This window comes from Egretta garzetta, unplaced genomic scaffold (genome assembly GCF_000687185.1).
Source record: "Egretta garzetta isolate BGI_Z169 unplaced genomic scaffold, ASM68718v1 scaffold273, whole genome shotgun sequence".
NCBI classification, from domain to species: Eukaryota; Metazoa; Chordata; class Aves; order Pelecaniformes; family Ardeidae; genus Egretta; species Egretta garzetta.
Genome location: NW_009259236.1, coordinates 1,124,851 through 1,140,723, shown reverse-complemented (window position 1 = coordinate 1,140,723; position 15,873 = coordinate 1,124,851). Strand labels below are relative to the sequence as shown.

The 15,873-nt window shown below is 43.0% G+C and overlaps 1 protein-coding gene across 1 annotated transcript in view; it reads left to right on the top strand.

Moving 5' to 3' along the window:
• PLEKHS1 (pleckstrin homology domain containing S1) overlaps nt 1-15,142 on the top strand; it is an 18,314-nt gene extending 3,172 nt beyond the window's left edge. The window contains 11 exon segments of the mRNA XM_035891505.1: nt 3,013-3,147; nt 4,494-4,569; nt 5,245-5,352; nt 6,020-6,153; nt 9,254-9,261; nt 9,410-9,489; nt 10,494-10,609; nt 11,894-12,103; nt 12,197-12,298; nt 14,139-14,274; nt 15,074-15,142. Coding sequence (XP_035747398.1) covers nt 3,013-3,147; nt 4,494-4,569; nt 5,245-5,352; nt 6,020-6,153; nt 9,254-9,261; nt 9,410-9,489; nt 10,494-10,609; nt 11,894-12,103; nt 12,197-12,298; nt 14,139-14,274; nt 15,074-15,142 — 1,174 coding nt within the window.
• Nucleotides 15,143-15,873: the final 731 nt, after the last annotated feature.

The following is a 15,873-nucleotide window of genomic DNA, read 5'->3' as shown; positions in this document are numbered from 1 at the left end:
TGAAGTCCAGAAAAGAGTCCCTTGGGCTTTTGTAGGCTTTGGATGCAACTTACAGTGTATGATATACGTAGAAGTAAAAATCCTAAATTGCTTTCATGAAATTTGATACATTGAGGTGAGTGATTGTGGTGATGTGGTATCTGCAAACCAGACATCTTGGCCCCGTGATCCCAAAGGCTGAATTCCTCTAGTAGAAGCTATTTTATCTCCCGTGAGGACAGTGCTATGCATTCACTCGCATGCAAGTAAGGATGGGCTATGCCCCTCTTAACTGTGGCACACAACCTTTCCCTCCTTAACGGCTTTACAAAGTGCTTTGCAAGTTGTGCAGAGGTCTCCTGGCTTTCACGTAGCCCTTTGGGCTGATGCTGGCTGCCCCAATGCCTCTTACTCTGCCGAGAAATTGCTCTGCTTGGCTCGTTTGGGTTAGTTATTCCATTCCCCTCAGCACAGTGCCTGCAGCAAGGCTGGGTGTCATCGGCTTTGTGCTAGCACCCTTTGCCATGTCACATGGAGTATGAGATATGTAGAAGGGAAACAGTAAATGTAAAGGGAAATGTAAAGGTTTTACCTAAATCTTAATTTCCCATACATGGTTTATAGCTTAAAAAATGGAATGAGATTGCCACTCCTTTTATTGGGTGTTAAAGTGCATTAACAAAACTGAGATTTTTATCAGAAATCCACTAGTGATTAGAAAACATGAATCTTAAACTACAGCTGGGCACAGAGTAGGCAGGGTCGTGAACAAATACATTCAGGCATTTTTCCCCCCAAAGTTTTAGCTTATGTTTTACTTGTAAGACTTTTTCCTGTTGTCCCATCATGATCCGCAGTGTAAGATGATTTATCCTTAGCTGTGTTTGCAACACATCCAAGTTGAATGCCACCTACAGATGTCATTAGGGGCTATTTACTGTCTTTCAGGTCATTCATTGTGAATCATAGAAGCATAGAATCGTTTCGGTTGGAAAAGACCTTTAAGATCATCAAGTCCAACCGTTAACCTAACACTGCCATGCCACTACTAAACCATGTCCCTAACCAAGTTAAGTAAGACCAGAGTCCAGAAGTTAAGTAAGACCAGTTAGATAAGACAGAGGCTCATGATATCTTCTGAGTCCCCCACATTGTCACTAGCATTTGTTTACAGTTTGGGCCAGTTGTCAGCAGTAACGTTGGCATCAGGGAAGCATGGCCTGGCCCTATATTTTATAGCCTTGATTTGTGTTTGTCTTCTGTAATTGTAATGTGCTTTTATGGCCATTTAAGCACAGAAACCCAATGCTCAGCAACAATTTCCAGTTCAAGCAGGTCTTTGTAAGAGATAAATAGGCAACAAATTAAGTAATGGTGCTGTTCGTTTCTCTTTGATTAGTGAGAACTCAAAATACGTTTTGCCCTGAAGGTGGTGTCTACAAGCATGGATTCCTCATCAAATCACCACCTCTTCAACTTTTTGGCTCACAGGTATACTAGCACAGTTTAGTCATATTCCAGCAATCCCTCAACAAGCGTCTGTTATTTCTGCTATCCTGAATTTTAATGAGAGACAAATTACTTTCTCTTCGGCAGAATTCCTGGAAAAGGCGTTTTTTCATCCTGTCCAAATCCAGCAAGGGCAATTACATCCTGAAGTATCTAAAAGGCCAGACCATAAAAGGCTCCATAGCTGTTGATCAGTATGTAACTCAAATTCATAACCTTCTTATTTTAAGTCATGTATCAACACACTTAAATGGCCGCTGATTGTACAGACACTTATTCATTCTTCTTTCCAGAAAAGAGTCCCTTGGGCTTTTGTAGGCTTTGGATGCAACTTACAGTGTATGATATACGTAGAAGTAAAAATCCTAAATTGCTTTCATGAAATTTGATACATTGAGGTGAGTGATTGTGGTGATGTGGTATCTGCAAACCAGACATCTTGGCCCCGTGATCCCAAAGGCTGAATTCCTCTAGTAGAAGCTATTTTATCTCCCGTGAGGACAGTGCTATGCATTCACTCGCATGCAAGTAAGGATGGGCTATGCCCCTCTTAACTGTGGCACACAACCTTTCCCTCCTTAACGGCTTTACAAAGTGCTTTGCAAGTTGTGCAGAGGTCTCCTGGCTTTCACGTAGCCCTTTGGGCTGATGCTGGCTGCCCCAATGCCTCTTACTCTGCCGAGAAATTGCTCTGCTTGGCTCGTTTGGGTTAGTTATTCCATTCCCCTCAGCACAGTGCCTGCAGCAAGGCTGGGTGTCATCGGCTTTGTGCTAGCACCCTTTGCCATGTCACATGGAGTATGAGATATGTAGAAGGGAAACAGTAAATGTAAAGGGAAATGTAAAGGTTTTACCTAGAGCTTAATACTCCAGGCTCCTGGAATTGTTGGGCATGGAGTTTGCTGGACTCACATTGCTGTTGTGCTTCTTCTGTTAAAAGGATTTACATTGTGAAGCTTTTGAAAAAATTCCAGCTTGCTTACATTGTACCATCATTACTGTTGTTACTATTTTTACCAATTTAACTTCTTGGAAGTTAATGGAAGTAGTGCTTCCATTTAAGTCTCCATTAAGAATATTTCTTGTCTGTTCCTCTTCCCCTCCATTAAAACCCTGTTAATATACAATTAGTTTCAAATCAAATGTATTGTTCTGTCATGGTTCAAAAACATCTGCCAGGAATTTTTCCTACTATCATTTCTTTTCAGGATTCTGTGTTAAACCAACAGCCCCTTTTTTCAGAAATGAGGATCCAAAATCTAGACACGAAACTTTGCAAGGGTTGATTTTTTTTTTTTTTTTTTTTTGCTTGGAAGTTTTCTTCATTGAAAGGCCATATGTTTTGAATGTGTCTGCTTATTTTCTTGAGAATTTTTTCTGTGGAAAAATGCTTACCTTATCCCATGCAGATCTCATCACATTATGTTGTCCTTAAGAGTAAAATACACACATACACACGTGTATGTATGTTTGTATATATGTATGCATAATTACACAGGATGTTTCATGTGGTTATCTTAACAGAATCATAAATATCAAAGTTGGCATAAGCAATTCTGAAACTATGGAAACGGTGAGGAAGATGTTTAAATGCCTTCCTGAGCAGGTGATGTCCATCAGTACTGGAAACAGATGTTACTACCTCATTGGGAGCAGCAGGTAGGCATAGAAAGATGTGCAAATGCAATATTTCATCACGGTTAAGCTAATGTAACACCAGGCCGCTGCCCCGAGGCAAGCTCCTACTCCTTCACAGCTGCTCCCATCCATTCCTGTGTCTTAGCTACTGATGCCGCAGCTCCAGGATGAAACAATTCAGCTGGTTGATCCAGTGGAAAGCTGCTCTTTTGTAGGGCAGTTTCCTCCCCTCCCTGTGGCCAGGTTAATATTTTGGTGGTTCAGACAGGTGAGCTAACCTTCCCCTCCAGCCACACTGGTGCAACGTCCAACACGTACAAGTAGTGGGAGCGCGCAGCTGGGAGCGGGGGCGCCAGCAGCGGTACCTCAGCGCGGCGGGGGCGTATCAAAGGGTCAGGGTCAGGGGGGAGCAGAGAGCTTTGTCTTCTCACCCAGTGGCTCCTGGGAGTTAGGAAAGCTTCAGCTCCTTATGGATAAATCACAGGAAATAATCTTGCCCTGGAAAGTAGGTTGTTAATCAAGGGAAGAAGATTGAAAGGGAAAATTCCCCTGAGGGAAAAAGGATCCCGAAAGGAATAACTGGGGCCTTTACTGCAGCAGGGTGGCGTGCTCCCTGCTCTGCCGGGCTGCAATCCAGCCCTCAGCAAGGGCAGAGGCTGCTGCTGTGGAGGCGATCAGCCGGAGCTCGGTCAGGTGAGGGAGGGCGTTTGGCACAGCGCTCCTCTGCTGCTGCTTCCCAGCTTTGCCTCTGCAGTTTCCCAGCCACCGGCCTGTCGGGGGTTTTCCTGCCCGTATGCGGAAGAGCAGCTGATGTGTGAAATGCCGATAAGCGCAGAAGAAAAACACATACCTGTGTGTTACTTGAGCGTGCCACCCCGTGCCTTCCCCCGGGGCACTGCTCTCACAGCCCATGGTGGGAGGCGTTCCAGAATTAATCCAACTAAATCCACCACAGGCATGAAACAGAGCTTCAGGAGTCTTTTCATGGCAAGTTTCTCGTCCTGCTTGCCCAAACGCATTCCCAAGCCTTGCTAGCTGTCTTTATGACAGGACTCGGCAGAGCAGCGTTACAGACAGAAAAGGAAGCAGAAAGCACTGTTCCACCTCTCCGTCTCTCTCCATCCCCATGTCTCTTGCACGTGCACATACAGCCCCCCCACCCCTGCATAGTTTTTAGCTCTCCGAGGCCAAACTTCACCATCTGGCTATGGCCACCCGAGCACTCTCTTGAAAGGAAGGTGCAGGTTTTCCCCATTGATGTCAGGAAGTGTTGTTTTGGGCCCCATCGGAAGAAGTGGGTAGGAAAATGGGTTTTCCTTGTGTTTTACCTGTGAGTAGGTTTTAATTTCCATTGTTCCAACCTACAGGCAGGAAACAGAGGACTGGGTCGCTGTGATATCTTCGATCTGCAAGGAGGCCAAAGGAGGGGGATGCTGCCCTCAGGTGACACGTTACTGCACTTGATTTTACAAAGAAATAAGTCTGTCATTTTATTACAAACCTGTGCAAAGGAATTTTCCTGATTTTGGCCTTGCAAGTTGGCTCTCACCTTGGTTAATTGGAAATTCATTTTCCGTATAAATCCTGTACTCTGGCTGTATGCGTTAAGCAGGCATCACACAGTCTGTCTGCGCTGGGATTGATTTTACACTGAAGGAATCTCTTTGAAGAGTAAGCCACATGGAAATTAGGAGATGATTGACGTTATGCTGCAATGAATTGCACCTTTGATGCATGAGAATGAAAACTCATGTGTTATTCTTACCGTGTGCTTTTTGTTTGTATTTACATGCTGTTTTACAAACTGATCCACATCTAGTCTGTCAACATAGGAGCAGCTGGAAGCTCTGTTAGTTCAAGCTGAGGCCCAAGTTTCTGCACTTTGTCAGCCAGCCAGGTCTACTAGTTCAGACTTAGCACTAAGCTACTTACATTCCTACAGCTTCCACTCAGCTCAAAGTGCAAGCAGGGCAAATTTATATCTGCCTGGAAAATGCTATGTAGAGAAACTCCCTCAGCCATTAGAAGTCAAGTTTAGACCAGTGGCATGCGTTGGTACATTGTAGTCCATGCCCATCAGGTGCTTGTCTTCTCACACTGCTGTCATCTTCTTTCTAGAACCGAGATCTTCCAGATCCAGAAGTCAGAAGCCGTCCCTCGTCTTTGCCACTACTCTTGAATTCTGTAGATACAATCAGTTTTGCAAAAAGGCAAAGCTACCAGAAGGTAAACAGATTAGCTATCCTTGATAATGAGCTTGCTGCTAGGAGGGACTATGAAATTTGGTATTTATAGTTGCTTTTTTCCATCAAAAGTTCTTCAGAGCTTGTGCAATGGGTGCTCAGGTGGTCTGTTCTGCTCTCTGGTGGGGTTCCTGAGTAGGACCTGGATGATAACATCAGAGAGTCCTCACAAAGGAAAGACTTTTGAGGAAAGTCTGGAGATGGTGATGGGAATGAGAAACCATATTCATTGGCTGTCTCAACTGACTGGCAAAGATTAGTGGGCATAAAATAAGCCCCTGCAGATTTGCTTTGACATGCCTTGGCTCATGTGATGAGTGTTTTGACAGCTGCCTCCCACATTCCTCCCATTTTGTGATTGTGCTTTTCTTTGTCTCTCTCTTCAGGCTGTAAAGCCTAGAGGGGAGTTCAGGTCCAGTTCCTCTGTGCCTTCCAGATCTTCCCCCTCAATTTTTAAACAGAAAGTAAGGAAAGCCTTCCTGCTGTCCCACAGCAATTGCAGTCCCCATCCTCTAGTGACAGGCTTGAATAGCAGCCAAGGGAGTGTTGGTGTTCTCTAGTCACCAAGTTGTGTGCAAATGGCCCAGCTGGAGGAAACTGAATGCAGGTGCACCTTTAGGAGAAGTCAACTTTTTTTCTTTTGTACACAGGAGAATGGTCCCTCAGAAGACAAGAACAGGCCTAATTCAGATCCTGGCCCTCATCAGGCTCAGTGTGACTCACCAAGAGGAGTTTTTCCAAGCCTGGTAAACAGAACTAATCAAACGGCTCTTGACTCACCTGAGTATCTCTAACTATAGATTATTCATCTACTTCCCCAGGACACTGAGTTGGTTTTCACTATGAAAGTATCCTAAATATAATTAGACTGTTCTCTTGTTTAGCACTGAAAATAACCTTCTGAGACCTTTCTTGAAATACCCGTTGGTTTACTTTGTTTCTTAGAGGCGGGTCCTCAGAGTTTCTGGGCAGCAATTGCAACTTGTGGCAGCTCTCACAAAGTTGATCAAGAGAACCCTGAAGTTGCACTGCCTGAGGATTTGCTCCTCCCATCACATTTCTCAGCTGTGCCACAATCTTCCTAAATGGTTTCTTCCTGCAGCCTCTGCCAGTAGCAATTCAATCAATGTAATTGAGATACAGAACCAGGGCTTGTCAAATTGAGGCGCACCTCAGGACTGACCTTCTGTAAGCATAAATACAACAAGTAATTCAGCTTCCATACCTGGCAGGAATGATTTAAAAAGGTACAATGATGAATGTTACCACATATTATTGGCTAAGTGTCCTGACCTGTGTTCCCTGAACAAACACCTGCAGCAGTTTCAGATGGTTTTCACCCATCCTCTGCCCTGGATGGCTGCCTTTGCAGCAGAGTCAACAGAAAAGGCGGCGCAACCAAGGCTTCGCCACACCAGTATGCAGTTTGGCAGCTGAGTTTAAACCCATCTTTATTAGTAGTTTATGCATTGGACTACGATCTAGAGTAGCTGAGATACAGGGAAAAGAATCTGTGCTGCTACCATAGCTGTCAGGGTGGTAAATCACACGCTGCAGTCACCATCCATGCATACAGCCTGGCAGCAAGCATGAGATAATACAGCTAAATTTAGTGGAAAGTAGTGAAAATAGTTGAAACTACATTGCCATGCCATGGTGCACAGCGCTGTGTGAAGCTGCAATACTTCAACTGTGCATCTGAGCTCTGAAATGCATTGAGTTAACCCTCAGTCTGATTTAACCGGCGCTGCTCCGGATGCAGACCAAGGCACCCTTTCTGTCTCTTTCTTACGCATGCCTTTTCTGTCTCGTTCATTAATTCTTCTCATACCTACAGTGCCTCAGAGATCACATACTGTATGCAGCTGTTTGAACTAGGGGGTTAAAAGATAAGGAATTTGGATTTTACCTTTTTAGCCTGAAGCAGAGGGAATAGTAGGAAGCTCATATTTCTGTTTCAGCACTTGTGAAAATAACTAACCTTGCCATAGAGCTAACATGAAACAAAATTGTTTGTTCATTCAGTAAAAATATTTCACTTGCCTCATAAGTTCAGCATCTGCTAACATCTCTGGATCTATTCTCTGCTCGGTGATGTCTAGACAGCTGAATTCCAGATTAATCCTTTGTGTTTACGTCCTGTTAGAAGTATGACTCCACATTTCTAGTATCATCTGATTTATTTGGCTTTTTATTGGTGGTTCCTCACCTAGGACCAGATCTTGAAAACTCTTTGGTCAGTAGCCGTGACTCATGCAAACAGGGCTATCAACGTCAGTTGAATCCAGTCACGTGGGCAGGAACCCAGCCACCCAGGAGAGGTTTGGGGACCTGACTCCCTTTCAATCCACATTTTGGAGCTATCAAATCACATCTGACTCAGTGATTCAGTATCAGCTGTTTCGACACACATCTTTCAATACCTGAAATCCATCAGAATAAGAAGCCCTGACATGTATCACCCTGTGCTGCTCATTACTGTATTGCAGGCACCCGGGTGTCTTTGTCAGCAGTCCAGCTTCAGTATCTGTTAGTCACGCCTGATTTTTTGAAAGAGAAGTTCCTCTGTCCAAGGACAACGCGTAACTTTTGGCCCTTTCCGTAAGGAGCCTAAAACTAACAATTCCTCAGTTGTCCCTCAGGTATTATTTCCGTCTTGTGCTGCAGCAAATTTTCTCCATCATCTCCTTCTCTCTCGTGTAAATCCACACCATGGTTCAACAGAAAGAGCTGAAAGAACTCGCTTAGCTGTACGTCTGAGAACGATTGTACGCCGAGGTCAACTGCACTGCTCCGGTTGTAAAGCACCAGGAGGAGCGGAGATGTCGGCAAACTGCTTTAGGGAGAGGCAGCATTGCTGCAGCTTTACCTTCTCCTTCCCACTGTCCCAATAATCTGCCATGGTGCCAAGGGGAAATGCTGTGTTTGGCAAAAGGTAGCCACTGTCAGTGATCGAAGGCTCAGTTTGGGAAGCCGATGCATGCTGTCTGCTCTCTGCAACTTTCTGGGAGCTGGAGGATCTCAAGACTTCATAGAATCACCTCCTCTTCCCCCTTTTCCCCAAGTGCTTACTCGTTTGATTGATCCAAAGCCCCTGAAAAGTCACTGGGAAACTCGTTCATGACTTTATTTCATGACCATAGAGCCAGTCTTGTTCCTGCTGGGGTTTTGTTATGCACTTCTTGAAGGACTGTTTGTAGGTTTGTTCTGACTCCTCCAGCATATGCTTTTTATGTCATTTATACCACCAAGGAACAAAAAATACATTCATCAACTTTAATTTCTATTCAGTGCCAGTTTCTTCTCTTTACATGTAAGAGAGTAATTAGTCTAATTTGCTTCACCTTGAAAACAGTAATATGTTCTGTGGCATATTTAGCAATTATTAAAATTATCACCATGGAAACCAAGGATGTAAGTGGAGAGATAAAAAACGGTTGCATCACAAACATGGCATGGGGAATTGTACTGGGAGGCAGCTAAATACTAATTACCATGCTCTTCATTCTAGTGAAGTCAACAAGGAAACTTAGAAATAAATAATTTATCTTTGTGACTTAAAAAGGTAAACTTGGTGGAGGGATTAATTTCTCCTTGACTTACCAAATTGCTGCAGACTTAGTATTTCAGGTATTTATGAAGGCAGAATATCACTCAGGATGCAAAGGATTCAATGTCAGATCTCCAGCCCCCTGGGGTATGTTCTAGGTCATGGAGAAGTATGAATTGGGGATTTCCCTGACTAATGAGAAGTGCATTAACATGAGTCAATCCCCAATTGATTCTTTACCTGATAGCAGTTAAAAGGTGCTTAAAAAGGACAAACATCTCCAGATCCATACTAATATTAGTGGCCAGCTTTGTCCGTGTATGGTGGATCTCAGAAATATAAGTAAGAGCATAACTACAGAAACCTTGTTCCTAAAACAGACTGGGTCTGAGCATGTCTGTCTTCAAGGAGAAACCCCTCTTCCCATGTTTTCTGTGGATATTTTCTGGTTCTATTACTTCTCCATGTAAATGGAAAAATACATGTTAAGCAATCTAAAATACAGATGAAGACATCAAAGAGGACGAAGAAGACGACTATTACCAAACTCCCAGCAATATTTTAGCAAAGGTAGTTTATCAGTCGTGAGTTCTGCTGGTCTGGTAATAGCTCCAAGGAGACAGGAGACATTTAATGAGCCAAAGAGGAACTGGTATAAGGAACCACTAGTACCGTGCAAAAGAAATAGGTAGATAAAGCAGTAGGTAGTAGAGCTTTCATTTGTACAAGAAAAAATACACTAGACTCATCCAAAAGATCTTTCTGGTAGAAAGTGGCATTTTGACAAAAACATTGCTGATTTTGTTGAAATTCCTCAAATTGACTGTTTCATTGTAAATGGTTTTTGCCTATTGTATCACAGGTTTGTTTTGGTTTTTTCAAAAGTGAAAATTTCATTTAGAAAATGTAGTCATATATTATTTTTATATATTTTAAAACGTAATTCTGTAGAAGCATCAGTAAGCTGTATAAAACAAAGCAGTACTTTAAAAACGCTGTGAAACATTTTGGTATCTACATTTCACTGTGAAACAAGGGAGTGGGAGGAATCATACTGCTAATTTTAAACAAATTTTGTCACCTAATTTGGGAGGCTAATTTCTCTAGGCTTCCCCTGTAGTTAGTGGTCAGGAGAAGCTAAGTGGTCAGTCTTCTGCAGAAGTCACAGCGTCTCTCCAAAGACTAACTGAAGGGCATTAACAGTGTGATTTTGTCATATAATCTAAGTGCTTTAAGTTAAGCACACCCAAAGTACAAGACTCTTTTTTCAACCTGCTTAAATTAAAACATAACAAAGTTTTTGTGGTAGCACTTTAAAATACAGCTGGTTATGTCCCAGCCTGAAAGGAAAGCAAATGGCAGCATCAGTAACACCAGATAACATTAACCTCTGAGTTTCAACCACCTTTCTAGCTCGTGGTTTCTGAGAAGTGACTTGTTTGGAGAAAGCCAGGCTATATTAGCCAATGTATTTAAAAAGCTGAGTGCTGAACATAATAAGGAAATTAATAAGATTTTTTTCTGTAGGCGGAGCACGGATATTTACGTCTTACGTTGCTATGTCTTTCCAACAGTGCACTACTGAAGTATCCAAGCCTGACCCTACAGCTAAGTCTGATGTCTCTGTGCAAGAGAAGCCAGTGCAGGAGAAGCCAGTAAAAGAGGACATTTATATGTCAATGAAATCGCTGTAAGTAACAATTTAATTAATGTTTTGCAAATTAAAAGTGATGTAGTGGTAAAGATAGAGCTGTCATTTGTGGTATTTACATAACAATATCCAGAGGCTGCATCTTGTTTGAATGAGTCCTTCTTTGGTCATGGTTCAGAAAGTTCAGAACTCGTGGGATACTAGACTGAAATTCAAACTCATCAACGTGAAATTTAAACTCACATTGCAAACTCGTGCATTTAGACAGGCTCTGACTATAGGATGCAGCACTTTTTGTTGACTCATACTTTTTCTAGGATTTCATGACATAACTTTACTCAGATCCCACAGCCAAGCTCCAGCAACCTTTCAGACAGGTACCATCCAAAGCAGGCAGCATTATCTAGTGGTTAAAAGAGAAAGGTAGACATGGGGTGTTAGCTCCCAGCTTTTCCAGTAAGAAGTTATGTGATCCTGAGTAGGTCATCTCCTTCCTTCCATTTTCCCACGCAAAGAAGAGGTCTGTTGCTGTGTACTTTGAAGCTACAGTGTTTGGCATGTTACAAAGAAAGACCTGAACTTTGTGTCACAGTTGTAGTTGTAAAGGAAACTTTACAATCTCCACAACGTAGCCCAGCATACCGAAGAGAAGTGTGCCTAGATAGTAAAACCATACCTCCTGAGCTGTTAGGTCAGGCCTGCCACCAACAGGCAGTCAAGTCTTATGCCACATCGTGGGAGGCAATTGGAAATGCAGACCCACAAACCAGTTTATTCCAATAGACTTACTCAAACTCATCTGTGTCTTTGAGAACCCCTGGAGGGAATTACTGTAGGAACCTTACAAGCCTGTGCTGTCTGAGTTAAAATATACCAAGAGCAGCTTTTGCTACTAACCCCAGTCTTGTTTGGGGTGTGGAGGGGAGTTGGCTCGAGGCATTATAAGTCTCATCAAATAAACCTAAAAAGTGTTCAAGCACATCTGCGTTATTGTGTCTCCCAGGAGACAGCATTACACCCCTGCAGGAGCCAGTACAGCCAAGGCCAACAATCTGTACTTGGTTTCTTTGTCAAGGCATGTTGTTAGCTGGAATGTTTTCAGGCTTAATAAACAGTCTTTAAATACTGAAAAGGTTTATTTGGGGATTTATGGTCTGTTTTTAGAAGGAGTTTATTTTACTTAGCTGTAATTCTGTCCACTGGATATTCTACAAGAACTTGTTATTCTTTGCTTCACTGATGGCTATTTGATCCAGTTTCAAACACAGCAAGAGTACCTGGAATGGCCAAACCAGTTCATTTTTTATCACCATTCCTCTTCAGTAGGTTGCTGGATGAGAGCTGCCAGCTCACGTGCAGACATGATGGGCTCCTGTCTCCTCCCAAATGCCAAGACAACGGTGCATGTCCAAGAGACTTGGAAGCAAACAGAGACCTAAAACTCCCAGAGAGCAGCACAAGCCAGCAGCCAACCCTTCAGAGAAGGCAAAATTCGTTACCACTTTCAGTCGTTCAGTTGTCTATACTGCTCGGGTAAGTGTCTTCTCCATTTTCATGGAGATTTCCTGGGGATTTCAGTTGAGGTACTGGTAAAGTGTGCCTGGTCTCTGATGTTTTCTCTCACAGTCAAGTTACAGATGAGACCCAGCTGGAGAAGCTGGATATTTTTGTCCCCCTGGATGATATTAAAAGTTACCTAAAACTTACTGAAGCAGCAGGACAAATATGGTAAGTTCTGGATGTGTCGTGATGGTGCCTGTCAGATGTGAATGAGAGACAATCAGTGTAGGTGCAGAAGTGTACCCCCATCCACACCCATGCACGGCTTTGGCCATGCACAACAGGGCAAGGCCAGTGTGTGCTGGTACTTCAGTGATTCCTTTCTGCTCTCTTTGACTCTTCATGTACTTGAGTTTCTATTTCAACTGCTGTTGAAAAGGGCTGGATAGAATCAAGATCCCTTAGCATGCTGTGTAACAATTAGTGATGAAGCTAATGTTGGTGTGACATCAGCTAATTACTGCTAGTTGGTTTTACCTTTGATTTGGTGAACCACGACGATGGCATGTCTCAGAGATATAGTGAGGGTGATATCTTGTGTTAGGGTAAATGGGGCCTTTCAACCAAAAAGCTTGCAGGCTTTAATCTAGGTGGCTAATAACCCTTTGTTACTGATGATAAAGCCAAAAATTAGGAAGCACATACAAGGGATAGACTTCAAGTCCCATTTTTTTGGTTTCTGTACCCCCTTATGTACCCTTAAGTCTTATGAAGAAAAAGGGGATTTGTGGAAAGAGACGACAGTCCTTTGGAGAGCCATAAAACCTGTCTGTCTCTGGAAAGGATGACAACATGGAACCTATGGGCACAGAGGGAACCACTTCCAAACCTAGTAAATTCAGTGATTCACTCTCTTTCATCAAATCCTTCCTTATCTTTTTCCCCCTTTAACCTATTAACATATGTCCCTCATATCATTCACCTACATCATGTCATTTTGTAATTTAATTAGTAGCACCTGCAAAGCATTCTGAGACTCTCTAGTTAAGTGTGAGCTGTAGGTGAAAACTTAAATTATATAACATAAATCAAGCTGACCTGAGCTGGGTGCCAGCATAAAATGCCAGACAGCAATTTTCACAAGCAGGTGTTATGGGCCAGAGCACATACATCTTCTTAGCAGTCCCACTGGAAATTAGTGATCTCCCTAGACCTTCACTATCAATGTCTAGGATAAAGAAGAGGGAGCAGAAAAAACATTCAACGTGTGTGCTCCTGTGCTACCTGTTGATCTCTCACTGCCACGCGGCGCTGAGACTGCCTTTTGCTGTTGCTGCCATATTCACACTGTGCGCACAGCAAGACGCTTTGGTTCAGCCACTGTCAGCAAGAAGAAAAAATACCAGTGTAAAAGGGACTGGAAATGGGACCCCATCTCAATAGTTGTATCTACATCTAAATTTACAGAGCTTTCTGAGCGGAAATTCATACTGAAAGAATTTGGAACAGAGCACTAGGTCTGACTGTCAGGTCAGATAACTCTAAATAGCTTGTCATCGAGGAGAGACTATCAAGAGATGAGCTACTGGAATTTCCATAACAGTCCCATCAGGACAGCGATGGATCTCTGATCCTTGCAGTTATATCTTAGATAAAACATGTGATAGTAAGTTTTAATTCCATTCTTTTGGGATGACTTTGGAAATCATCTCAGTCAAACATAGGGCTAAAATATCTGCAGCAGCATACATGTACCTGCAGTGAGCCTGGCCGAGTGTTTTTGAACTGGAATCCCCACCTCTCACTGGTGACCTTGCTAGCACCAGTCCCACTTGTCAACAGGCTGCAATGTCAGTGCCGCGTGCACTTTTAGGAGGACCCATTGGGGTGGATGAAGCAGCTTGGTGGCAGCTAGAACCAGATGAAAAAGTTGCATAGTCATTCAGCCTGTGTGTTATTTCCAAAGGGCAGTAGCATAAATGCAGTCCTGCTCAGCCATTGCCACTCTGTTAGCAGTAACTGGGTACCCCATATGGTTCCTTTACTGTCTGTCCTCCAAACACCCTAGTGTCTCACAGTGGACTGGTCCTTGCCGACTGGGATGTTTGTTTAACCACGGAGACCATATAGTGGCTGTGAACGATCTGCAACCCCAGGACGTGCAGGAAGCTTACTTCTTCATCAGCAGGTCCACAAGAAAGGAGGTAAGCTTGACTAACCTGAAGGTGATAGTCAAATGAATCAAGCCAAATGAGAAAGCAAGTTGCCTTATGTGTTTCAGGTGGCTTCAGTCAAACCAGTTTACTCTGGTTTGAGTTTGGCATGAATAACTTCAGTACCAAATAGCTCCTCAGCATCATTCTGATGTAACAGCTCTTATTCGTGGGCTATTTGGAGAATGCAAGGTCAGCACTGCTGTGTTTAAGGACTTGATCTCAAAGAGTCTGAGCAACCCCAAGACATACTACTGGGCAACCATGAATTAGAGTTACTTGGTACTTTTTGGGCGAGGCACATGAATTGCAAGCTTTGGGAAACAAACAACTCCCTTCAGCAGACATGTAGCTGCCTATAGTGGTTTTAAGTACTAAGGGCAGAGCCCTAGACACCTACCTCCTATTGGTTATCAAGCACTACACACCTTGTCTGATTCCACTTCTTTTGAAGAATGCGGGAGATTTCTAGGTGTTGCCTTAACACCACTGCGATCCACTACATGTCGATACCTGTGTTTCTCTCAGACAGACTCATATTTCTGTATTCAGGTTCTCTGACCCAAACCTGAACACATTCATATTTCAGTTTCGCTGAGAAAGTTGAGATTATCAAATGCTGTTGCCATCTAAAGAAAAAAAAGGCAGTCTTGGCAAGAAAAAAAATCTCATCTCCCTTAACAGGGTATTTTTGTTTAGCTAGTTAAAATAGAAGTCAGATAGCAGCACAAATGTTGATCAGATATAACAAGCTATAACATTTCTCTTTTTTTTTTTTTTTTTTTTTAAGGTGAAACTTACTGTACGTAGGATTCCACATTCAGATATCTTCCATGTTAAAGGCTGCTCATGTTCCTGAGAAAAGACCTCAATGATCAAGTAAGTGCCAAAGTTCAAGGGAAAAGATCAGGGAGAAGAATGTGATACCTAGTGCGTGGAGGTGATCTTTATCTTCTAGAGCTGCCAGACATCTTTTCTTGCTGAAGTACAAAGAATAGAGAAGGTGGATTTCATTTTCATTTTATGTCCTAATAACTTGTTTTATTGTCATGAGTGGCATGTGTTTGGCTCGTACTTCATGTTGGCATGTATTTTAGTTACATGAAAAACACCGAGGGTTGAATCATTTATGAAACCTTTGCACTGTGTCTACTTCGTACTTCAGTAGAAAGTGCTGTTTCACAGCTCTGCTCGCCTCTTTACACTCTGTTACGTGGATTTATACTGAACTCCTAACCAGTTAGGAACAACCTGCATTTGGAGCAAAGACATGTTTTCCCCTGTTTCCCCTTAGCAAAGGCCAGCTGACAGCTCTAGGGTTGGAAGGAAGGCTGGTAAATAAAGTGTTGTGTAGTGATTCAGCGGGGCCTCCTTTTGTGTTATGCCCCTCTTATGTTACAGCCACAAAAATACAGTCAAGGAATGACAGGAAAAAGCTGGTTGGAGAAAAGGAATGAGTCTGGAGCACCTTTGGGTTCATTGGCAGCCAAAATAAGCCCTAAGTGAAGAATGAAAGAATGGATTTCGGAGAGAGGAGGGCCAGCCTGCTCTGTCAAAGTGTTACTGGTAAAGACAGCTGGGAAAACCAGA